We start from the raw sequence: 25,599 nt of genomic DNA, 5'->3' as shown, positions 1-25,599 counted from the left end.
TTTATGTAGTTACTTTGTCACATGTATGTTATTAGTAAAGTATTTTATATATAAGTATTTGCAAGGGTTGTATGTTACTCATGTGTTGTATGGAGCTCTGGAGTGGGTGCTTATGATAAATAGCACAGACTTAGAACTAGGGGAACCCCTAGGAACTGAGTAGAAAAGAACCAAAAACTACAAACCCCTTTATCTCTAACTATTCAACAACGTTTTCATATATCACCCCAACTTCATATATTAGCGCCCCAACTTCAAATTATTCACTCTGGAGGGCCCACACATTATATTAACCCTTCACTATTGGATCCCTAAGATTATATTGCCCTCCCCATTGTGGCCCATAACACCTGCCTCTGTTGTGGCCAGATCCTCTCACCTCCCTATTGCTCTATAATTAAATTAACCTTATACTCATCACTTTTTGATTACTTCTCCTAATCTCACTGCAAAATGTGCAGATGTCTTTTACTTGTGCAGAATCTCTCCACACTGCAACCATAAAAAATTCAAAGCCTCATTCAATATATTGTCTTAAACTGTGCTACTAAATATAATATGATATAAATATAATAATTCAGTATTATATAATAATGAATTATTAGATTATATACAGTGCCTCCTCCCGAATAAATGTACTGTCACCCTGGATTGTATCATTTTCTTCACGAACCTTAGAATTATTATATACAATGCCCTCCTATATAGTGGCAGCATATTTTTGACATGTTGCTGTGATAATAAACCTACATATAATGTAAATACTGGAGCACATTAACGAAGAACTGCAGTCTGTACTATTTGCAGTTTACCTGTGTGATTCAGGATTTCTGGAACACGTTAGTCATTAATCTGGCGCCCCAGCACCTCTGCGACAGAGTGCACCACTGGTGCACCTTAAAATTGAATCTACTATTTGTTTTTATGCATTGTAAACCAAACATACATTGAGAATGCTGTAGTTACACTGATGCAGAAACATATCTTGTTTAGTCCCTGATCTGAGTGTTTTTGCTCAAAAAACTATTATAAAATTCAGGAACTTGGAAAAGCTGGGTGCAGACTTGTTTCTGTACATAAAAGAGCTGCCTCAACTGCCCAGCAAGGACTAATGGTTGAGCTGGATGACTCATACACAGCAGCTGGGGGATGGTGCAGCCATTGATTACTTCTGCCTGTCAGGGACAACACAGTGATGACGTATTCTCGACTTATGCTGAGCGGGACAAGGCTGGAGCAGGGCATAATTGGGGTGAAGAGTGTGTTGGGACAGCTACAGGAGTGACAGAGACTCATTATTATAATTTAATAATAGTTTTTTCAGGAAAAACCACTTAGTTCAGGGATTAAACAAGATATGATTCTGCATCAGTGTAGCTACAGCATTCTCAAGGTATGTTCATAATGCATAAAAGCAAATGGTAGGTTTCCTTTAACATGGGGCATGCAACACAATTCTGTTGGACTTTACATGTTTCATTTGGAACACCGTCCGACTTAGCACCGGAACACCCCCTAATTTGTGTTGGATGGTGCCTAGTGCAACCTCGCAACAAAAGCGTTGTGTGCAACACGTATAAATACCTGTGCAAGCAGTTTGCACTTAAAAGAACATGCAAAGTCCGACAGAAAACTGTACCACACTGCATGCACCACAATTGTGTCTTTTTTGCAACAAGGGTAAGCCTATATGCTGTGGAGCACCTTATTAATTTTTCTTTCAATTGGGAAAGGGGCATAGCGTCAAATGTCACAAATCTGCTATAAAATAAAGCCAATCAAAATGTAGCGTAATGATAGAAAATCTGTCCAGAGCACTAACAGCAATATACATCTGCAAATATTATACAGTATTAGTATTTTTCCCATAATACCCTATACTTTTTAGTATGTGCAAACACTTATCCGTTTTCCTTTATGTTTGATAATTTTTCTATCCGTGTTTCGCTATTTTCTAGTGACCCCTTGCCATGTAAATATGGGAATGCATTATGATATCTCTAAGGATGGATGACTAGACACCAGGAGCTGTGATTGATGAAGTCTGGTATACAGGGACAGTGAGGTACACAAAAAGCAGATAAGACAAAGAGAGGGAACAGTGTCTCCATAAACAGAGATAACTGTAAAAGAATAGTTTCCAGCTTTACATCTTTAATTATAATATGTCATTTAGATGAATGGGACAGTACAGCAGTATACAGAGAATACACTCACCAGTAACCTGTCAGGTTCTTGGACTATGAGAAGCTTGAAAACATAAGCATTTTTGGAGGATAAGGGAATTAAAGTATATTGCAGAGCAGGGAAGATGCAAAGTATCATAATAATAGCATACTAACTTAACTGCTTGGGGACCCCAAAATGTCATCTCTATCCCAAAGTGACTGACATAGACAGCAGCAAGAGCTCCCCAATCCAGGAGCCGGTCAGCATCTGAAGACTCTACAAGGTCAAGAGAAGGGTCACTCACTAACTAATGAAAACGCATCCAATTTTCTGTTGCAGTTCCTTGCAGCTGACATGAACCTTTATTGATTACCTCCAGTAGGTTTGTCTTGTTCACGCAATGGAAGCTACATGGCTTGTTACAAGACACAGCTCTCATAATTGTACTGTAAGGCTGTAAGGTTCTTTCATGTGGAAACGGCTTGCACGTGTACACTATAGTCTGACAAAAGGGTGCACATAAAATATCTTGCACTCTGTTGGAGCAGTGCAGAGGGTGCCAGATTCAGGAAGAACGGCCGCCACAATTCCTGAATCTGGCGCACTCAAGCAAACAGCGCATTTTGCACTGTTTTTAGTAAAGGTGCGTTGTCCGACGAGGATGAAGTCTTCTGCAATTCAACAAGATTGTGCGCCCGAGATCCTGCATGTGTCGCTTCCCTGCTCAGGTCCGCTGGAGTTCACCTTCTTCTTCCCGGTGTATGTGAATGCATGGCTTGCAACACAATTAGACTTAAATCCTGCACGTAGTCCGAATCCCTCGGATCGAACATCGTCCCACCCCCCGTCAAGTGAAAGCCGGCGCAATTGCGACACAATCCCATCGCATGCAACGCAATCCCTGGCACGATCCCCGGAAACATTGGAAAACCCGACGGAAATGCGGCCACAGGACCTTAGTAAATAAGCCCCAATGTCTTTGGCGCTTGCACATGTGTTTATAAAGTGTCGGTGCCACTTTTGTGTCCGAAAACTCTGCACTTCCTCTGAAGAAAGAGGATCGCTACATATTACATATTACTACGTCCCGTCATGCAGTAATACTACGTCAAATGTCGGGAAGGGGTTAAAAACCTATATAAAATTAGTGTCCTTGTGATCATACTGACCCAAAGAATAAATAAGATGTTTCATTTTGGGAGCACAGTGAAAGTCATAAAAACCAAGCGCACAAGAAAATGGTGCAAATCCATTTTTTTTTTAACAATATTACGGTACACGGCATGGAATATTAAATACCGTCACTACATATATATAGAGAGAGAGAGGTCAGGCCCACTTTTCTGAGAGCTGTCGCAGGGCCCCTAACTAAAGCCTTTGATGCCCCAGTGACCACTTTCAGCCCATACTTGACAATTGCATTCATATGTCAACACAAGACAAAATTACTTAGAGACTGGGAAACGGAGGGAAATTGAGCGCATGAATAAGTCATCCTTTTAGTGCAAGTAATTATGCAAGGTGGTGCCATTAGGGTTGGTATTGAAACTCTGACAACATGCTTCAGTTCGTCTTGTTCAGGAATCGTTTACTGCAATGCAGCATTAGCAGATAGCAGATCTGCACTGTATATAGTCTTATACGCTGAATGTATTACACACCATTCTGAAGCAAAGCTATACATATCCCAGGAGCCCAGTGACCAGGGCCCTGCGTAATACTGAGAACTTATTTAACCTATTGAACATATTGAGAACCTGTTTCTACTCCTTCTCCATTGGCTTCTAACTTTGACCCTTCATTTAAAGTAGATGTTAAACTTTTTCTAAAATCTCCTTGCGACTGATTTATGGAATGATAAAGACCTTAGCTGTAGATTGGAGTAAAACGGAGCAGAATGTTGAGACCTGATTTGTGTTAAGCAGCAGCTTCTCATTTGTGCAGTATGTGGGTTGGTGTGGGGCTGCTCGAGTTGCTTTATATCACACAATCCATAACATCCCAGGCTCTCTGCTGTCAGACAGAACTCGTAAGCGAGAAAACGCCAAGTAGTGAGCAGCATTCCAATCCTTTTTTGTGCATGTGCGCTGAAGGGGACAAATTGAAACTGATAACTTGTGTCATCCACCCAAATGCTTACACATTAATCTTTTGGCTGAACGGATGACAAATGTGGCATTAGTATTCCTAAATGCTAGAGGACCGCTGCGTCAGGGGCGGCTTAGTGAGGGCTTCTTTATCTCTTTAGGAGCAAATACAATTATCGTGACATGAATTTTCAGATCATTTCTAAGATACAAAGGAAGGAACAACTTTATAGACATATTCCGGGAATGTGCAAACAAACACATCCAGATATATTGGCAGAGTTACTTTAGTAGGATGCACAATGCTACAAACACCACTGAACCAGCTTGTGGCTTCTGCAGATGGAAAAAACAAGCAATTGCTTACTATGCATCACCCCAACTAGTTTACTACAGCCCTGGGAATTTAGAAAAGCGCCATATCAGCATTATCAGGCCAGTTACAATGCTGACTATTCCACTTCTCCTCACTTCTGGGAGAACTTATCAGATATCAGTGTTTTCTGCTCTATAAGTATAGTGGAGATGTTGCTGATAGGATCAGATAGTGTCTATAAGGAGAAGTAAAATCACCATTATAATTTTATATGTGTGGCTACATATTTAACTGCAATGATATTTGTCATATCATGCCCCCACTCTACATTTATAAGCAATGTATATTTGTGTTTACCTGGATGGTTATGGAAGGGAGTACGAGCCTGCGCCATTGGGGGTTGATGTATGACTAGGAGAAGAGGAAGGATGAGCAGACAACGTTAGATCTAGGCTAAATAAATTATATAGACACAGCTCAATATTGCGGATCATTTGTTTTACAAAAGGTAAAAATGCCCACCCACTAAGAATGTGCAAAGATACTGTGTAGAGAGGTTTGAAGCTGTAAGGGCACATCCTTCCCCAGCACAGAATAAGTGTGACAATGAGATGCCAACATTACATCAATTTATTCAAATTCTGGTTCTGCCTTTCCTTTTGTTTTGAAATCCTTTTCATCTATTTAAAGGCTTAGCATCAGTGAATTAAAGTGTACAGAAAAAAACTTGCTACCTCAATTGTCTCACAGTTGCCGGTGGCACTTAAATGGCTAAACAGTGGACACTGTTTAAACATTTGGGTTGGGCCAAGGAGGGTGATGTTGAAGGAAATCCTATCCTGATTAGGATCAGGTAGTTCATACCAAAAGCTGTGCTGCGTTCAAGACATACAAAAATACTGCGGCCCTTCTGCTGCAGAAATGGTAGTAAGGCACGCCCACTAGAATAAAGTCACATAGCCCTCAAAGATGTTTGTGATCTTCATAATAACTTACCAAATTTTGTATTACAATGGAGGCTATTATGGATGGCTGTTAGAAATATTATGAGCTCTCTGAGCTCCTTGGGCAGTTCCTTAGACCTCATGATTCTTATGTTCTCTGACATACACTGTGAGCTGTCTTATATAGAGAGTTGTGTGCCTTTCCTAATCAAGTCCAATTATTTTAATTAAACACAGCTGAACTCTTTTAAGGAGGATCAGAAGGAATTTTTTATTCCTTCATTTCTAGATCAGAACTAACTTGATGGGATGATTGAAACATCCTGCTTTTTTGATCTGTTTCTTATATAAGATACAAAATGTGCATATATTATTGAAAAGGCTTTATATGTTAAATATTAATCAAAGTAAAGTAAAAAAAGAAAAATGATCTACCGGTAATTGGTGTGGGCCACGCTTATCGATCTGTGATCTTTGTAATGTCCTTTTATCATCCTTTTTGAACATATTATTAGAATCAAAAAAGTTTGGAGATCCTACATATGATTCACTTCTGCACCCTACCTAGTGTCTAAAACTTTAGCCTTCTACTGAGACTTATTGCGTGGAGGCCTTACTGTGACGGGTCAGTATATTTTATATAGATGAATACTTTGTGAGTACAGTTGTGAATGATTGCAGGTCTCCGAGCACAGGCCTTCACAGTTAGCAGTAATGTGATAATATGAACAGACATGATAACAGGAATAGCCAGAAGAATCAATTGGCCAGGGATCAACACAGGATTTATTACATCTCTCAGCTCACAGTTCTTAGCAAAGCATGACTGACAGCTACAAAACCTGTTCACACAAGGATATCTTACCTTCTCTGGCTGTGTGGCTTGGCTGACGAAAGGTCTTGTATTATTCTGCCTAAAATCAGCCAGGCCCATGTGGAGATCAGGAAACCAAGAGCAGTGGGGGATATCACACATTGTACAGTACTCTGCTTTACACAAGGCATGCTTGAGAACAAACAGCAGGCATGTGATGTAAACCATGTGCGCTCAATTCATACATGGCTGTAGAATCTATAGATTTAGCAGGTATTGTCTCAAAGGATCATCATTATGCCCCCCGTATTTATTGCTCATTTCATTAGCCCATGCACACATCACACAGCACAGCATCATTACACGATGTGTGGGACAAAGGATTGTTATATTGTTTACTGTTGGCGCTCATTTAAAATGACCCCATTTTTGCAGCCCCCCTTAGATTGGCCCCCCAGTCTTTACGCTTCCTTGTCTGTATCCGCCGTTTTATGCCTCCTTTCTTATTGCACCCCCATCAAAAATGGCCCCATTCTGGTAGTCCAGAAAATTAGATCTCCCTTTTTACCATAAGAAGAAAAGTAAGAATAAGATAGTCGCCTTTCTTCATTTTCATTCCCCTATAGCTTTCTTCTTCTATCTTCTCTTTCACAGCTGTGCTCGGCTTTGAAGTCTCTGCTGCACACAGAAGCAGCAGAGACTCAGGGAGAGCCGATGGCTCCCTGCATCACCATTGCATTCAATTTTATATGAGTCCTTTGGAGTTCAAGCCCAGGTGACATCTCCTGCCACCTGGGTCTGTGGGACAAACCCGAATATCTGGGAATATTTTGCTTAATCCAGGATATTTGAATAGTATAACAACAATACAATGAGTTGAGTACAGCCAAGAGGCAGGTGATCCAGAAAATGCAGCCATCATGTGATGGTCTTTGTTCCCAAAACTATACAAAGCCACATGAATTGTCTCTTTACCCATCATGGCACAGAGACTTTTGGCCTTCACTACACTTTTGGCTTTTTTTTTTCTAGTTTTTCACGGTAATGTTATTTTCCATAAATGGGCATTTTTTTTAATGCCAATTTTTTTTTGTCTTTTTTGTAATGCCAATAAATTATTCACTTAACTTTATTAACTCTATCTGGGAATGAGAAAAAAGACAAGAAAAAAGTTCTTGTCTTTAGTTTTTACCTTGTTAGCAATTCTGAGATACCTGTTGTTATTTTTTATCACTTATTAGAACATTATTTTGAGCTGAGGGACCAAAAAACTTGTTTGTATGGCCTTAATCAAATAGGAAAAATAATGTAGAGTCTTTATATTCTGGTAAAATAAACTCTCTTTATAGGGGTAGAAACAGGAATATTTATTAAAAAAATTCTATTCTAAGGTACTGGTGTTGGTTTACTGAAGTAATCTGCTATCTCCTTGATATTGTCCATTGTTGTTCTAACATAAACAATTTGAACTTTTCATCCACATGACAATGAGTGTCATAAATTCTCAAAGGTGAGGAGATAAACCATTCAGTCAAAGACAAGACTTCCCCACCTGAACGCACCCCCTCCACAGTGTATGATGTCTCTGCTTTTAGAGGTGTACCTGCCCGGCTTTACTGAAGTCTCTCCGATGCAACATGCATTCTAGGTTCTGGTGCATGTGCAGTAAATCAGGGTGCACTTGCCAGCTTCTCTGGCACTCAGAGCACGTCATTGAATCCAGCTGGGGTACCATGCAGGCGTCTGAGTTTTTAATGTACGTTTTGAAGACAAAATCAGAAGTTGACTCCAAAGGAAGTAACATCTGTCTCTCACTTTATGATACAATCCTTTTGTGTGGCGTCCAAAACCTGAACGTGGAAACATATCTTTGAATAACCTTAGATAGCAGCTAGCAGTTGATGAAATTCATGCGAGAGCTCATTCCCCCAAAATATTTTGGTATGGGTTGGCAGTGCTTTATGGTGTCATTTTCCCTATAATTTTTACTATAAAAAAACACAAAATTGTAAGAAAAGCAAATATAATTTCCAAACCTTGTGCTCCTCTATCTTGTCTCTCACTTCTATATGGACATATTTAGGTCTTGATTGCAAATCTTGAGCACATTTAATTTGCTATGAAGGGGGGCACTACATGTAGGCAAGTCTTTGGTTGTCCACACTAGTGGACAAATCACAGTTTCTTGGAGACCACTGACTAGTACTTTTATATGGGACAAAGCAATTCTTTCTGCCTGATGCCATAATGTTTAAATTCAGTTCATCCTCATCCTTCATAAAAGAAAAGCTCTGCCTCACAAATATATGTCAAATGGATGAGGCCATCTGCTAAGTAGCAAGCGATCCGTCTTCTTGGTAGCTTCCAGAGTCTGTGTGATGAAAGCCCAAACACAACCCAGGCAGGAATTTAGTCACTCTTCTTAATCTTCTTTGCCACTTGTGCATACATTTGCTTCTTTGATGTTTGCAATTATAAATTTATAAGAATGATGCCGCCCTTCTGACAGTTTACACAGAAATAGATGGCATTGTTCGTCATCGCTGAGACAAGACAGGGGGCAAGAATAACGACAGGCAGGCGGCAGGCAAAAGAATTCTGTATATAAAGCTAATGCTGTATATATAATCATATACATTATAATATTGTCTCATAAACCATGATTTATTCAGGATTGCACAGCAGAATATTTTAAAATAAAAATAAAATCACAATTATGGTCTGTATATTCTCAGGCTGTTACACTGTGCAGAAGCACATCTCCCCTCCCACCCACTGCCGTCTGTAATCATGTACAGTGGGAGGAAAGAAGTGTACCTGCACAGTGTAACAGCCTGTAAAGCTTCAGAATGGACAGGCTCTAATTATGTACCCCAGAGCCCTTCTGGCTCATTAGTATAATTTTTCAAAGTTGACTTTAGAAAGAAGGAATCCATGGGTAACAAATACATGAAGATTACCACAGTCACGGTGCCTGGATCTATGAGTAAGTGTCCCTGGTTAGTAAATACATATCTCCAGCGTCGGACTGGGGTGCCTTGGGCCCACCTTTCATCAGCTTCTAGAAAACAGACTCCAAATTAGGTGTTATTCTGCTGTACCTCTGGGGTCCAGTACTGGTTTAGAGCCTGGGCCCACCGGAGGATCCTCTGGTACTCTGGTGGGCCAGTCCAACACTGCATATCTCTAATGGCCATTAAGCTTAAGTGTTGCTTTAAACCACTTATCCGGTGTGACTATTACATGTAAGCTTCTCACATAGAAGTTACTATATATTTGAGATAACCAGATTTGTTATTGAGTAAGTTTTACACAGGAGTTCTGATAAAGAATATAATCTTTTAGTTTAGCAGAAGGAGAGATGGCTAATAATTCCTTCCGTGCTGCAGGTTTTATGCAGCATAAGTAATTAGGATTTATATAAATCAACTATTCTGTGGGTTACTCCTGATAACTCACTGACATTACACCACATGGGTACTTGGCCTGAAGAATCCAATATTCTGTTGTTACACAGTGGTTATTCATTACCAGGAATAGTAACAGAGGCATGCAAATCATTTTTCTCTCCTATTTCTTACAAAAAGAGTACATTATAAACATGTTATTTAATAAATTGATTAATATGGTACACAAATAGAAAACCCATAAAGTCAAGCTGCCCCTTCATGGCCGATCTAGTTCCTAAACTCAGGGCTACTCACAAGGCTGGATGACATGGACCCAGGGTCGGCTGGCCCACTGGTGTACTGGTCGGCTCCAACATCTTTTAGCTCTACCTGATTCACTCACTGACTCCATGAGTAACCACCAACTCCACCTCCTGTCCCCACTGTGTTGTGACTTTGACTCTGTTTACTCATATCTGTTACAGGGAGCCATCAGCTCTCAGCATCATTACTGTTCCGCTGCTGTATCTGTATGTGGAGGCGGGCAGGTGCAATGTGATGATGTCATTATGTCTGCCGGCTTCACTGCACATTACAACAGCAGAGGAAGAAGAGAGAGAAAGCTGCTGGGGAACAGGGACAGATATATGGTGTTTATTATTTTTTAATTAACCCCTTATCACCGACACTAGTTTTCAGCTCAATGACCAGACTCGATTTTTCAAATCTGACATGTCTCACGATAATTGGTTATAACTTCGGAACACTTTATCATATCCGGGTGATTTTGAGAATGTTTTCTCGTGATACATTGTACTTCATGTTAGTTATAAAATTTAATTGATAAGTTGTGCGATTCGTTCTGTTGAGATGATATTTTATGCATCCTCTAATTTTTCTAGGATGTTATGAGGCGCAGAACTTTAGGTGCGATTTTTCTCATTTTCATGAAAATTGCCAAAACTCACATTTTGAGGGACAACTCAGCTTCCAAGTGACTTTGAAAGGCCTAAATAATAGTAAAACCCCATAAATTACCGCACTATAGAAACTTCACCCCTCAACGTATGTGAAACAACTTCTATTAAGTCCATTAACCCTTTAAGTGTTTCACATGGGTTAAAACAATATGGACCTGCGATTTAGAAACTATGGAATCTTTTTGGAAAATACATTCATTTAGGCCAAACTGACAGTTTCAGAATTAAATTAAATGATGAAACGCACTGCAACGTTTGATGCCCAATTCCTCCCGAGTGTACTGATACCACATATGTGGTGGTAAACTTCTGTACGGGCGCACGGCCGAGTATAGAATGAATGGAGGCGCCATTCACAGCAGATTTGTATTGTCACATTGTACAACCTCTACATTTTTATTTTTTTTGGTAATGCAAACATATGAGGGCTTATTTTTTATGGGATGAGATGCAATGTATAGATAATTCATTTTGGGGGTCTATAGCTTATTCATGAGATTTTATTAACTATTTCAAGGGGGACACAAACAAAATCATCAATTTTTATTTTGGATTTTTAGCACTTTTTTTCCCCCCTCTCACCGTAACATAAAAATAATATTTTATCTTTATTCTCTGGTTCACTACGATTGTGGTGATACCTAATTTATATAGTTTTTCTTATCTTTACTCAATTTTCCTGAGCAAAATCAATATTGGAGAAAATCGCATTGTTTTTACTATTGACAACTTTTTAGGGCCATAACTTCTGTATTTTTCTGTTGTCAGACCTCGTTGAGGACTTATTTTTTGCGAAAAGAGTTGTTCTTTTCAGTCGTATCATATTAGGGAACGTAACTTTTTTTGATCACTTTTTAGAACATTTTTTGGGTTGGTGTTTGATGAAAAATTGTATATTATGGGAAGTTTTTCGAGTTTTTTTTTTACGTCGTTCACCGAGCGGGTTCAAGATTGATTTAGATTTATTGTACGGACGCGGTGATACCAAATATGTAAATTTTTCGTGTGTTTTATATACTTTATTTGCATTTTATGTGTAACTGGGGAGATTATGGAACTTTTATTTTATTTATTTATTTAATTATATAATAAAATGATTTCATCTTTTTTTTTTTACTTTTTTACATTTTCTACTTCTTGGCTTGAACAAGCGATCATCCAATCGCTTATTCAAGCCTTTACACTGCAATACACTTGTATTGCAGTGTATAGTGAAAGTATGGCCCCACAAAAAAAGATGGTGAACTCTGTCGGACCTGAGCGGGGAAGCAACAAATTCATGATTTCAGGCGCACGATCTTAGCAAATCGTCACACCCAGCATGATACACAGACAATGCACTTTCAGTGAACTTGAATGACTTTGTAAGTAAATGTGCTCCTATGTGTTTTCATAGCCGTTATGAGTTCTTTAACCGAACACAACTAACCAATACATTCATCTAAATGATGATATATAAGTGACTTTTGGCTGTATGAAACAGACTGAATATTTATTTCCCATGTAAATTCAAAATCTTTTCAAACAAAATATAAACTCACAATTCCTATTGTAATAAGTCCAAATAAATGAGTAAAACAAACAAATAAATATTGCAAAGGTCTCCAAGGCAAATTGCAGTCGTCCTTGTAACAATGCTGCCCCCTAATGTTCAAATCTGTGACAATTAATGATTTCTTTTTACATTCAAATTACTGTGATTGCTCAATCTTTGGGTCCAAATCAGCAGCTGCAGGGTCGAAAAAACAATTGATTTTCTTCTATGTAAATGAATAAGTGCAGAGGGGTTGCAGAAGTCAATGGGGGTCATTTACTAAGGGCCCGATTCGCGTTTTCCCGACGTGTTACCCGAATATTTCCGATTTGCGCCGCTTGTACATGAATTGCCCCGGGTTTTTGGCGCACGCGATCGGATTGTGGCGCATCGGGGCCGGCATGCGCGCGACAGAAATCGGGGGGGCGTGGCCGAACGAAAACCCGCCGTATTCGGAAAAACCGCCGCATTTAAAAACCGAAAATGTGTCGCTTGGGGAGCGCTCACCTTCACCTTCTATGGGATGGTGCATTCCGGGGCGTTAAGATTATTTTCGGCGCTGCAGCGCCACCTGGTGGACGGCGGAGGAACTACCATCTTAAATCCCAGCCGGACCCGAATCCTGTGCAGAGAACGCGCCGCTGGATCGCGAATGGGCCGGGTAAGTAAATGTGCCCCAATATGTTGCAATGCAGGTCTTGTAGTATAAATATTTTACGTCATAATGCTGGCTTTTTCAGGTCATCTAGTGATCTTATAAAATAGCTTCTATGCCTTTTGTGACCCCCCTAACTCTATTCTCTTAATGGTAATATGATTGTTATCAGTAATGTAATTAAAAATTATCAGTTGTGAGAAAGAAGAATAGTATATGCTTATGAAAATCTGATTTGCAAAATAAATTAATTCTTGAAAATTTGGCTTTTGCTTTGTCTATAGTCAATACAAAAACTTAAATGGACTGCATGAGCTTAGAGAAAAACATCAGCATTTTTATCTGGTATTGCAAGTAAATTGGATATGTCAAATCAAGGGGGGATAGTACATGGAGAGTGACCCATGATACAACCCCTACCCATGATGTCCCTGCCTACCACCATAGAAGACAGCCCCCAAATTGGTGATGTTCTTTACACTGATAACTATGAGGAAGGGAACCAATGTCCAGGCCAGCAAGCCAATTCAAACAAAAAGTAGGCTAAATTTTAGTCTAGAGAATAGTCTGTGTACAAACTGAAGTCACTACTAGATGCACAGTACAAAATCATAATGCATGGGATGGTCAGAAAACATAGCAGATGGTAATCATCTAGAATTCAGATCAGGCAGAGTTAATCCCAGTCTTAAAGTGGTTTTATAGTTGAAGATGAGCTGACTGAGAGGCAGCTGAGCTAGACCACTGAATGTTTTAACACTTGCCTCTATCTCATCCCCACAATGCCAGAAGAAGATGTGACAGGATTGAGGTGCAGTCACTCTCTACGGAAACTAAAACTGTTTGGAGGAAATTTCTGCCAATCGTTGCAAAGATATACACTTGCTAGAAATTTTTGTTGTGTTGCTATTCAAAGTATGAAAGACGAAAGATATTGTGTCGCCCGCAACCCTTTTGTGGCACGGCTGCGCTGGCCTCCAGTGACTGATTCGGACCGACCAACGTATTTAACTTGCAAATTGTGACGCATGCCGTATGTAAAAGGTGCACCATAAAAAAGATGGTCAACTCTGTTGGACCTATGCTGGGAAGCGACAGATTCATGATTTATGGCGCACAATCTTAGTGAATCGCCGCACACAGCAAAATACACTGACATTGCACTTTTAGTGCAGTTTCTGACATTCTAAGTAAATGTGCTCCATTGTATTGCATTCATATTGATCTTAAATTTTGTTTTGTCTCCCAGAAATTGTCAGAGCAATGTCCTACGTAATTAACCAAGGGATGGCGATGTACTGGGGGACATCCCGCTGGAGTGCCATGGAGATTATGGTACAGTATACACATATTCTTATTTGTATTGTTCTACCAATTATTAGCAATATTTATGCATATATATATATATATATATATATATATATATATATATATATATATATATATGTACTATAATACCAGCCTTAAAGAAAAAAGTGAAATGGGTGGTGGAGCTAGATCTGTCACAATAAGCATGCATAATTGTTCTTACTCTAGCGAAGCCTGAAATGCAATGTAACTTAGCATCTGGGGAACTAGAGCCAAATGATCTGCGCCTGGAATAAGTTTTGAAAGTTGTTGGAGGGGGGCAATGAGCTACCTCATTGGCAGGGTAACTGTTTTGAAGTCACACTCCGGACTTGAGCAGTTAATGGGGCTCATTTACTAAAGGTCACGCTGTGCACTTTTATCGGATTGTGCACATTCTTCATGGCTTAAACGATATTTAAGCGGTGTCTGCGCTGCGATTGTGTCGCACCCGACCCTTTTCTGGCGTAGCAGCGCTGGCTTCCATACACGCACAAAATAGACGGTTTGACCGATTCGGACCAACCATCGTATTTAACTTTAAAATTGTGTCGTACACCCTATGTTAAAGGTGCACCACAAAAACGATGCTGAACTTTGACGGACCTGAACGGGGAAGCGACACATTTAGGATTTTTTGTGCACGATCTTAGTGAATCGCTGCACACAGCATTATAGACGGACCATGCACTTTTGGTAAACCAGAGTGACCTTGTAACTAAATGTGCCCCATAATATGTTATGAATTCATCAACATAAATAAACATGGCAATTTTGTGTTATTTCAGTGAATATTCTCTCTCTCTCTCTCTGGACATATTGCTATATATTTCCCGGTACTGCATGTATTAACTTCATTTTATCATGATATGTTTGTAGGAAGCGTACTCTGTAGCACGACAATTCAATATGATCCCTCCTGTCTGTGAACAAGCAGAATACCACCTGTTCCAAAGAGAGAAGGTAGAAGTGCAGTTGCCTGAGTTGTACCACAAAATAGGTATCTAATTTACTTTCCAAAATCCTAGATTTATTATGTCATAAGATGCATCCAGTTTTCCTAGAAGGCTCATTCATATCAGATCTAGTTTCTATTATGTAATGGTTATGCATGGCTACACAGTTTACTACCGCCGCATCTGCATTATTGATTTTTCTACAGGACTGAAGAGAACTCCAGGTGTTAGTCCACATGAGACGTGTAGCAGATTTCATAAGACTTCTCCATGAGAACATATTATGTAAAATGTCTGTATTCAGCTACTGATATCACAACTGCCACAACTATTTTAACTGTACAAAGACATGTAAAACTGTTGTGATCATATAATCTGCATTTATTGTATACGACAATGGATTGGATATTACATACGGTACATTTATATCTATATTGTAATTGGATCCCATAAAACAAATGCTTTAAAATAAGGTCAACCTTAACTTAACCATTGTATGGAATACAATAGGTAAACGGAGAGGTAAGTAAAGCAGAGATCTCAAGATTTTGATTTCCATTTGGATCAAACTGCCCCAAATGTATAGTGAAATAAATCTGGCTACATACGGGATTGAATTGCCTGTATTATCTTCTTATCTATGGCAACATTTCAAAGGAAGCTCCTTAGCTCAGCACACAACTGTTATCCTGAAGGAACCAGAAGAGAAAAAGACAAGCGTCTGCTTAGTCCAGGATGACAAAGAAGACAGATAACAGACTGGGTCTCCTTCTGTATTCCAGCAGGAGGAAAGAGGGAGAATAGTCATAGTGCCTGAAGGGGCTCAGCTTTATTGTTTTTGTTTCCTTTTTCACCATTTTTTTGGGGTGAGCACCAAGTATGACAATTTCTCTGCTTCCTATATTTTTGCTAATTGTTAAGGCTATGGACTCCTTTGACATGGAAACATTTTTTGACCTCCCTGACACAGACAACCTGCTACTTGTTTCAAGGTTTTCTCACTTTCTTCCAGTAAATTGTCCTCAAATACATGCTATGAAATGTGAGTAATGACAAAACCTGGAATACATATGGAGTAAAAGAGGCAGCACAACACAAGTGGGAATCATATTTGTTAAAACAATGCAAGTGGATGAATAGAATCATCCCTGCACCTTTAATTGTGTTGTGCTACAGTGTTTTCTCTTTAGACATAGATGTGCAGGATCCCTTTAACCAGGATGCAGCCTTCACTTTCCATTTATGTGAATATTGGTCTGCTGAAGGAATAACATGTTGGGCCTGTTTATCCAGGAGGCTGCTGCCTTCACCAGCTTATTTTAGTACAGTGTCACTCCCAGATTTATTTATTTTTGCAGCCCACGAGGGATCTCTTGTTGAAAGTCATTGATGCAGAGATTGTTAGTATTCTCTCCTACTGTAGACTATTTTTGCCTATCCTTTCTTCTACGTGCATACGCTGCCAGGAATATAGTAAGTGTGCTTTCTCCCTATCTACTGATTTGTCCCAGCAGTGCCATTAAAGGGGTCCAGCAGATGAAAAACATGGCTGCTTTCTTTCAATAACAGCTGCACACATGACTATGGTTTGTGCTAGTATTGCAGCACATCTGTATATAAATTAATAGAGGTAAGTTGCAATGCACTACCATGGTCCGACATGGAGCTGTTTTTGGAAGGAAGAAGCTATGTTTTTCCACTCCCGGACAATCCCTTTGACCAAACACAACCATTAAGTGGAGTTTATTTGATTATTTAAGTAGTGTTCAGCATCACAGTCAGGGCGAATAGTGGAGGATCGCCTCAGTGCTCTTATACACGGGAGGTGGAATAATTTCTATTGTTGAAATTTTTTGCAAGACAGCCCCTTTAAGTCACTACAAACTCTCATCAGAACAGGCACTGCTAATATAAGGGCCCAAAGATGAGTGCTAGCAGTGATTATAAAAATCACAAGAGAATAGTAAGCACAAATCTGTGGGGCACACCAAGTTGTAGCAAATGAAATAAACAGTTATTAAATTAGCGGCACAAACAAGAGATATACTGTATTAAAAATCTCTAACAGAACGCACACAAGTCATGGGCCGGCCTGTGTGACACACACCGAAACCACCAGTACATATACCATGAGAAGAAAATGAATTTGATTTAAAAAACCAACGTGCTAGATTACAAAATATAAAACGGTAATGAACCTATGGTAGGTCACTCACATATTGTAGGCCATGGCATCTTATTGCATTTTTTAGTATAAAGGAAAAGCAAATATTTTATCACACAAAATCAGTGATAAACACAGAATAATTCTATGCAAACAAATAAATTGCTGCAAAATACAGCGTCACAGGTTTACTGAAAAAAAAAGCGGCAGGAAATTTGGAAAAAAATTTTTTTTAAGGAAATTATATTGTTTGCATCTTACCTGCTATTAGTGGTGAACATACTGTAAGACTTTTGAACATCTTGTTTGCAGGAGTTGGTGCAATGACGTGGTCTCCACTGGCTTGTGGCATCATATCTGGAAAATATGAAAACGGGGTCCCAGAAACTGCAAGAGCTTCATTAAAGGTGATCATCTTTACAGCATGAAATGTGTGTTATCTTTATACAAACTCTGTTACCTGGCACCGTCCTCTTACACGACTGACTTCTCTTGGCCAGAGCCAGTGTTACAGTTCTATGTAGGATATCTCCCTGCTTTACCTTCTTGACCACAGCGTCCATTTCAAAACTGGTTCACTGCAGAGAACTAGGCTCCTGGGCAGCGATGTCAATGATGGTGTGAGGCTATCTTTACACATTGCGGAATGTCATGCAGAAAATCCACATGTAAATCAGCCTCAAATACACAAGCTTCTATGTATGTTTTTTATGTGGATCTTTGTTATGTGTAGTATTTTTTAGCAGATTTACACACATTTTTCTTTACTGTTAAAGGGGTTTGCCCATGAAGGAAAATTCTCAAATTTCAATCCCCTAGTGATGGTAACACAATAAAGATCATTTTTAACCCTTTACTTTACAATTTTACTCAGTTTTATTGCTGTTTTAGTTCCTATCATTTAGTGATGGTCAGTGAAAAATTCTAGGGTGTGGGCTGGGCCTCTCTAAGCAGACACATAGGGGCACATTTACTTACCCGGCCCATTCGCGATCCAGCGGCGCGTTCTCTGAACAGGATTCGGGTCCGGACGGGATTTATGAAGGTAGTTCCTCCGCCGTCCACCAGGTGGCGCTGCTGCGCTGAAAATCATCTGCACGCGCCGGAATACACCTAGCTGGACCAGGTGAAGGTAAGCGCTGGCCAAGCGACACATTTTCGGTTATTAAATGCGGCGGTTTTTCCGAATACGTCGGGTTTTCGTTCGGCCACGCCCCCCCCCATTTCCGTCGCATGCATGCCAGCGCCGATGCGCCACAATCAGATCGCGTGCGCCAAAATCCCGGGGCAATTCAGGTACAATCGGCGCAAATCGGAAATATTCAGGTAACACGTCGGGAAAACGCGAATCGGGCCCTTAGTAAATGACCCCCATTATGATCCCTCTAGTTCTGTGAGCTGAGAATGTGGTTAGATTATCAGGGTACAGGTTTATATACACTTTAATTTATCTTCTGAACATTCTACTATTACCTGACACATAGTATGAGAGATGAGACAGATTAGAGATGAGATCCATGAGATGCATATTACACACAATGCCACTCTCCAGCTCTTGCCACATGTCAGCTACACACACTGTCAGAACTATTACACCTCTCCCTCTTATAGGCAGACAAAACTTTTCTGTCTTTAGCTTGTAGTTCTCCTCTCCCTGCTGATGCCGTCAGGAAGTCAGTGTCTGTGTGTATCAGAGAGTGAGCTCTGTCCGGAAATGCAAGGGGGAAGGGCTAGAGGCAGAGAGACAACAGCTCATGCACAGTCAGACAGGAGAACAAGATGGTCTCCTCAACCCTAAGTCAGCAGTTACAGGGTCGTGTCTAGGGGCAACTGAAATTGTGTACACCAGGACTGATAGAGACAGATTGGAATTATATCTGAGAAATGTTGTATTTTTGCTTATAACAGTGAATTAGAGAATGTGTTATTTTGCTATCCTGAGTACATTTAAGAAACTTGTCTTTGTGGGAATACCCCTTGAAGCAAAAATCTGTATCAAATCCACACCAAGACAAAGATTTTCTTAAAGGGATGTTCCCCAACCAGTTATTTTTTTCTAATCAATAGTCAAACAATTTTCCAATATCCTTTTTGTATCAATTCTCCACATTTTTCTAGATCCTTTCTTGCTTTCCTTCTATACGAGGGTGGTTCAATAAGTACCCGTGTTAGAAATAAAGACACCATTTTTTCCAAAATTTGTTTTTTATTTTTTAACATAGTCCGCATTTCTGCCATTTTTTTAACCCCTCCAAAAAATAGGATTTGTCGAACTCTCCAAAATATGCCTCTGTCTCGCCGATGACTTCCTCGTTTGAGCTAAAAAATTTTCACCACAAGCCATTTCTACATGTTAGGGAAAAAGAAAAAGTCGCAGGGAGCCAGATTGGGTTAATACGGGGGGTGTGGCAGCAATTCATAACGCAATTCATGCAGTTTGGCGGCAACAACTTCGGATGAATGTGCTGGTGCGTTATCATGTTGAAACAGCACCTTCTTTTTCACCAAATGTGTCCATGTCGAAGCGGTCCAATAACTCATTGTAGTGTGGTCCAGTGATCGTTCTTCCTTTTTCTTAAAAATCCATGAGGATGATGCCTTTCGCATGCCAAGACCTTCCCGGCCAATGGGACCGTCTTCGCCTTCTTTGGAGCAAATTCACCAGGAGATATCCATTGTTTTGATTGTTGCTAAGTTTCTGGTGTGTAATGATGATTCCAGGTTTCATCAATGGTGACACTGCTTCGAAGTTAACAGCCGCATCCGCTTGTTGTCCACCGTGAGCAATCGCGGCAAGCAATGGGCCGACAATTTTTTCATCGGCAACTTATCATGTAAAATATTAATTCCCTTTCCGGTCGACACACCTACGGATTATGCTGCTTCATGCACTTTTGTTCATCGATCAGCGAGTATCATGTGAACTTTTTGAATGATTTCCTCGGTAACCACGTCTGCCGGGTGTCCTGGTCGCTCCTCATCAAAAATGGATGTTCGCCCACGTTTAAATTTGTTTAACCAATATCTAACTGTGGTCATAGATGGCGAAGTGTCCCCATAAACAGCATCCAACTCCAATTTTTTCCCATCCAAAAACAAAAAGCGAATTACCGAACGATACTGCTCTTTTTCCGTCTTAGCGAAAATCCCAAAACACGTCTTACTCAAATGGCTGCCATATCCAAACTAACCAATCAATCAGTCTGCAATTTGTTTTGCCATCGTTTGATAGATGGCAGCACACAATGATAATATGCCCACTGTTGTCAAACACGGGTACGTATTGAACTGTAGAAAGCTTCTTTGTTTAGTTCTAGTGGACATAAATCTGAATGTGGTCACACAGGTACACGGCTTATTATTTCACACAGCTATGATTACAGGCGGTCCCCTACTTAAGAACACTCGACTTACATACGACCCATAGTTACAAACGGACCTCTGGATATTGGTAATTTATTGTACTTTAGTCCTAGGCTACAATAAACTGCTGTAACAGTTATCACAGGTGTCTGTAATGAAGCTTTAGTGTTAATATTGATTCTAATGACAACCCAACATTTTTAAAATCCAATTGTCACAGAGACCAAAAAGGTTCTGGCTGGGAATACAATGATAAAATATACAGTTCCGACTTACATACAAATTCAACTTAAGAACAAACCTACAGTCCCTATCTTGTATGTAACCCGGGGACTGCCTGTACTCTCTTTGATACCAACGAGCTGTGCACCTGTGTGACCATGGTCAGATTTCTGTCCACTGCAAATAAACATAGAATCTTCCTATAGAATAACAGCAAGCAGAGATCTAGAAAACTGTGAAGAATTGATACAGAAAGTATATTGGAAAATTGTAGAAATTTTTTATTTTACAAACAATAACATAAATTTGCCGAAACGGGAATACCCCTTTAAGTCCTTAGAATTCAGTGAAAAAAACACACAAAAAAAACCTTAGAAAAAAATGACATCATTTATTTATTTTCTGCATCACACAACAATTTCTGCACAAAAATAAAATACAGCATACATTATGCTGTAATTATGCATTATTTTATAACTAAATGTGGAGATGATTGAATATTTATTGACCCCCTTTAAATATGTTAAATGAATTATATGTAATATAAACTCAATTATATTATACTCAATTATTATATGTACTCAACCTTTGATCTTGTGATGTCTTAATCCCTCAGTGTTACCAGTGGTTAAAGGACAAAATACTGAGTGAAGAGGGGCGCAAACAGCAATCCAAGCTAAAAGATTTGATGCCAATTGCTGAACGTTTTGGATGTACTCTGCCCCAGCTTGCCATAGGTAAGTACATTCATGGTAATAAATAGAAGCTTGTGATTATTCAGCCTAAGGCCTCTTTCACACTTGTGTTTTTAACGCGCATGCTCTGCGCATGCCTTAGACGTGCAGAACTTGCATTGCACTTTTTCAGACCTGCTTTATTTTTCACGCACACATTTTTTTAACACGCATTTAAATCTCAACTTGCTCTACTATTGAAAGTCACGCACCATACAAGTCTATGGAGATGCATTTAAAACGCATTGCACTCTGAAACATATACAATTGCAATGCATTATTCAGTGATTCAGTCCTTTTCATGCACGTTATCTGCACGTAAAAAAGCATTGAAAATGCATTGAAAACACTAAACAATAAAAAAACTGAGACACTGAACAAACTCTGATTGAAAACTGATTGAACTCTGATTAAAAAAATTTTTTACTGACCAAACCCTGATCGCACCCTGATCAGACTCTGCCGTGATCTGCAACGCAAGTGTGAAAGGGGCCCTAGTCAGTACATACAGATGCCAAGCTTTGTTCAACAAATTCTAAAGCAGATGTCTCTTATTGTGCCGTTTTGATTATGGATAAACACTTGGGGCAGATTTATTGAGTGATTTATAGATAGACAGACAAGACCTGCATCAGATTTATCAAATGTTGATTGAGAAAGCTGTTACGTTTATGACTGTCTAGTCTAATGTGTCAATTCCTGTTTGTTGACTAAGTGTTTTTGGTGCATTTGTGTCATTTTTGGTGCACGTTTCCTTTCCCATTAAGTCATGCCCCTTTTGTTAGAGCAGGTGTCATTTGTCTAAAGCTATTAATAAATGTGTTGCAAAGCATTTTAGACAACTATTGTGGGACAATTACATTTTTATCGAGGCCCTATGTGCACTACCGTGTGTAAAATGGACCACAAACAAACCTTGTTTAAGGTCTGTAGAGTGCGGGCCCTGCTTCCCATGTCCATTTAAAATGCCCAGCCCTGTGCCTGCGCTTACCGCACTGTGCCAATACTACAAGTCTAATGAGGCCCTGAGTTTCTGACGCCAGTTCACTGCCTAAATAAACGGTTGTGTGCATGATTAATATACTGGGGGTCATTTACTAAGGGCCTGATTCGCATTTTCCCGACGTGTTACCCGAATATTTCCGATTTGTGCCGATTTCCCCTGAATTGCCCCGGGATTGGGCTTCATAAAACACTTCCTATCCAGTTTTACCTCAGAAACTTGACTCCCCTATTTTCCCTGCTCCTATATGTCTGCTGCCCTCTACTGTTACCACATGGTAAAACAGGTGTTTTAAAAACCTAGCCACAAAGCTTTACATTTACTATATATAAGGCTTAAAAATAGTAAATTGTGATTATTTTATAAACACTTTTACAACTCTGTGATTTCATACCCCTCTTCAGACAATCCTTGTATTTTTATAAAATCTAGAACAGCATACTATTTTAAACATTTTCAACATTTCCATCTAATTCCCAAAGTATTATTACTTATTTTTGTGCAGCGGTATTATGTACAGAGTTTTATCCACTGTGAACTGACATTTCTTGTGTAGGTGTCCATAAGTAATGAAATGGTGACCTTAAAGGAAACCTACCACTTGAAGTGGCAGGTTTCCGATGGCAATACCGAGCACCGTGCGCGCAGCTACATAGGAAGTGAAGGAGAGCCGTGCGCATGGTAAGCGCCGAGCGCGTACCTACCTGCGCCGGCTATAAAGTTTAAAAAGTGTTTTAAACAGCGATACCGCGGTTTAAAACACTAACAAAAATAAGCGCCGGCACCAGCTCACCCTGAGCTGGTGCTCGGTATTGCCATCGGAAACCTGCCACTTCAAGTGGTAGGTTTCCTTTAAATGTTGATATACAAACACAAGTTTGCTCCTGTACTATTTTATATATTGTAAGACAACTTTGAAAATATAACATTTTATGAAACCTTTTTCTTCTAGCTTGGTGTCTCCGGAACGAGGGAGTGAGTTCTGTTTTGTTAGGATCATCCAATCCAGAACAACTGATAGAAAACCTAGGAGCCATTCAGGTAAGTTATAGTTGCCAACATTGGAGAAAGGGTATAAAGTAGTTATAGTTATTAAAGTCCCATTAATGGATAATAATATGGAAATCTTGGGTGGCAGCCGGAGGCCCAAAATTCCCATCTTCTTGTAAAGACTCTAAAGAATCTTTATTACATAATAATAATACTACTAATAATCTTCATTAATGAGCCCCATTGTATTCTGCAGCGCTTTACAAATCATATATATAAAATAAGACAATACAGAGTAAAAACAGTCTTATGGAACAATAGGAGTGGGGGCCCTGCTCCCAAGAGCTTACAGTCTATATGAGGATGATGGGGTGACACAAGAGATATAAGACCTTGTATAACGGTCCAGACATTTCTATAAGGGAACAGAATAAAATAATTTAATAAATAAAAATGCTGTTGCTCGAAATATACATCTTCTTATATACACAGTTCAAAGTCTATGGGACTGCAGAAACGTCTGTAGAAATACACAAGATGGGTTAGTTAGAGAATTCTTATAGGCTTGCCTAAAGAGATAGAGATGGGAAAGGCATCCCAGAAAATTTGTGCAGCTCGGGAGAATCCTGGAGACGCAAGTGGAAGAAATAGAATAATCTAAGATCACTGGTGGATCGGGTTGGGTGATGAGAGAAGAGAGATAGAGGGGTGCAGCATTATGCAGAGCTTTGTGGATGAGGGTTTTATGTTAAATTGTATTCAGAAGGGCAACCAGTGCAGTGACTGTCACAGACTGATGGCATCCATGTAGCTTTTGGTCTGAAAGACGAGCTTGGCTGCTGCATTAACCCCTTACCCACATGTGACGTAATAGTACGTCACATGTCGGGTCTCGGTGCTTGGAGAGGGCTCGCGGGCCGAGCCCTTTCCATAGCCCGTAAGTCTTTGCTGCATATTGCAGCAAAGGCTTACCGGTAACACCCGCGATCGGTGCCGGCACCGATCGTGGGTGTTCTCCTGCAGATCGCCGCTGGCACGTGGGCGCCGCTATCTTTCTGAGGATCGTCACCCCCCGTGACTGTCACTGGTGCTCCCGCGATCCCTGTCTCGGAGCGCGGGCGCATCCATGCTCCTCCGCGTGCCCCCGCTGCCGCCCGGTCTCCTCACTCACCTCTCCCGGCTCCTGCTCTTCCCCGGACTGCCGTGTGCGCGCGTCCCGGCCTCCTAGGGTGCACCTGCCGAAAATTTAAAGGGCCAGCGCACCGCTAATTGGTGCACTGGCTGAACACCTCACCTTTAAGAATCCTGCCTCTTCCTGTGTCCCCTGCCGGATCTTTGTGTCTCACAGCCTAAGAGAAAGCTTCCTGGTGATTATTCCTGCGTTCCTGTGTATTCCTGCGTTCCTGTGTATTCCTGCGTTCCTGTGTATTCCTGCGTTCCTGTGTCTCCGCTCATGAGTCCTGTGTAGCCGTGTTACCCGAGTTCCTCCGTTCCGTGTGCCTGTGTTCCCGTTCCCACCTGACTGGACCTCCCTCTGCCGCCTGCCCTGACCTCGAGCCTGGACCTGACTACGAGTCTTCTGCTAAGGTACCTCGACCTCGGCTGCCACCACGGGCTAGTTGCGCCTGGGAATGACCTGGTGGTATCCTGCTGCAGCAAGTCCAACCCGCTTTGCGGCGGGCTCTGGTGAAAACCATGTGCCACTTAGATTCCGGTCCCAGGTGTCGGCTAGTTCCATCTCCCGGGGTGGTCCAGAGGATCCACTGATCCTGACAGTGACGTCAGCACATTGTAATTTATGAGTAGTAAAATACACATATACTTCCATACTGTAGTATGGCAGTATATGATAGGATCGTACAGACACCCTAGGGTTAAAGTACCCTAGGGAGCCTGAAAAACTGTAAAAATAAAAATTAAAAAAAATTTAAA

General features: G+C 40.3%; 1 protein-coding gene across 4 annotated transcripts in view; it reads left to right on the top strand.

The window, feature by feature from the left end:
• Positions 1-25,599, top strand: part of KCNAB1 (potassium voltage-gated channel subfamily A regulatory beta subunit 1) — a 234,298-nt gene that overhangs the window by 200,728 nt on the left and 7,971 nt on the right. For all 4 annotated transcript variants that reach the window (XM_072142948.1, XM_072142949.1, XM_072142950.1 and 1 more), the window contains exons 9-13: positions 14,138-14,223; positions 15,115-15,235; positions 17,668-17,762; positions 21,557-21,677; positions 23,630-23,718. In XM_072142948.1, coding sequence (XP_071999049.1) covers positions 14,138-14,223; positions 15,115-15,235; positions 17,668-17,762; positions 21,557-21,677; positions 23,630-23,718 — 512 coding nt within the window. The remainder of the gene's footprint in view (positions 1-14,137; positions 14,224-15,114; positions 15,236-17,667; positions 17,763-21,556; positions 21,678-23,629; positions 23,719-25,599) is intronic.

This window comes from Engystomops pustulosus, chromosome 3 (genome assembly GCF_040894005.1).
Source record: "Engystomops pustulosus chromosome 3, aEngPut4.maternal, whole genome shotgun sequence".
NCBI lineage: Eukaryota > Metazoa > Chordata > Amphibia > Anura > Leptodactylidae > Engystomops > Engystomops pustulosus.
The sequence above is the reverse complement of the archived record's forward strand: the minus strand, read 5'-3'. Positions and strand labels throughout refer to the sequence as shown.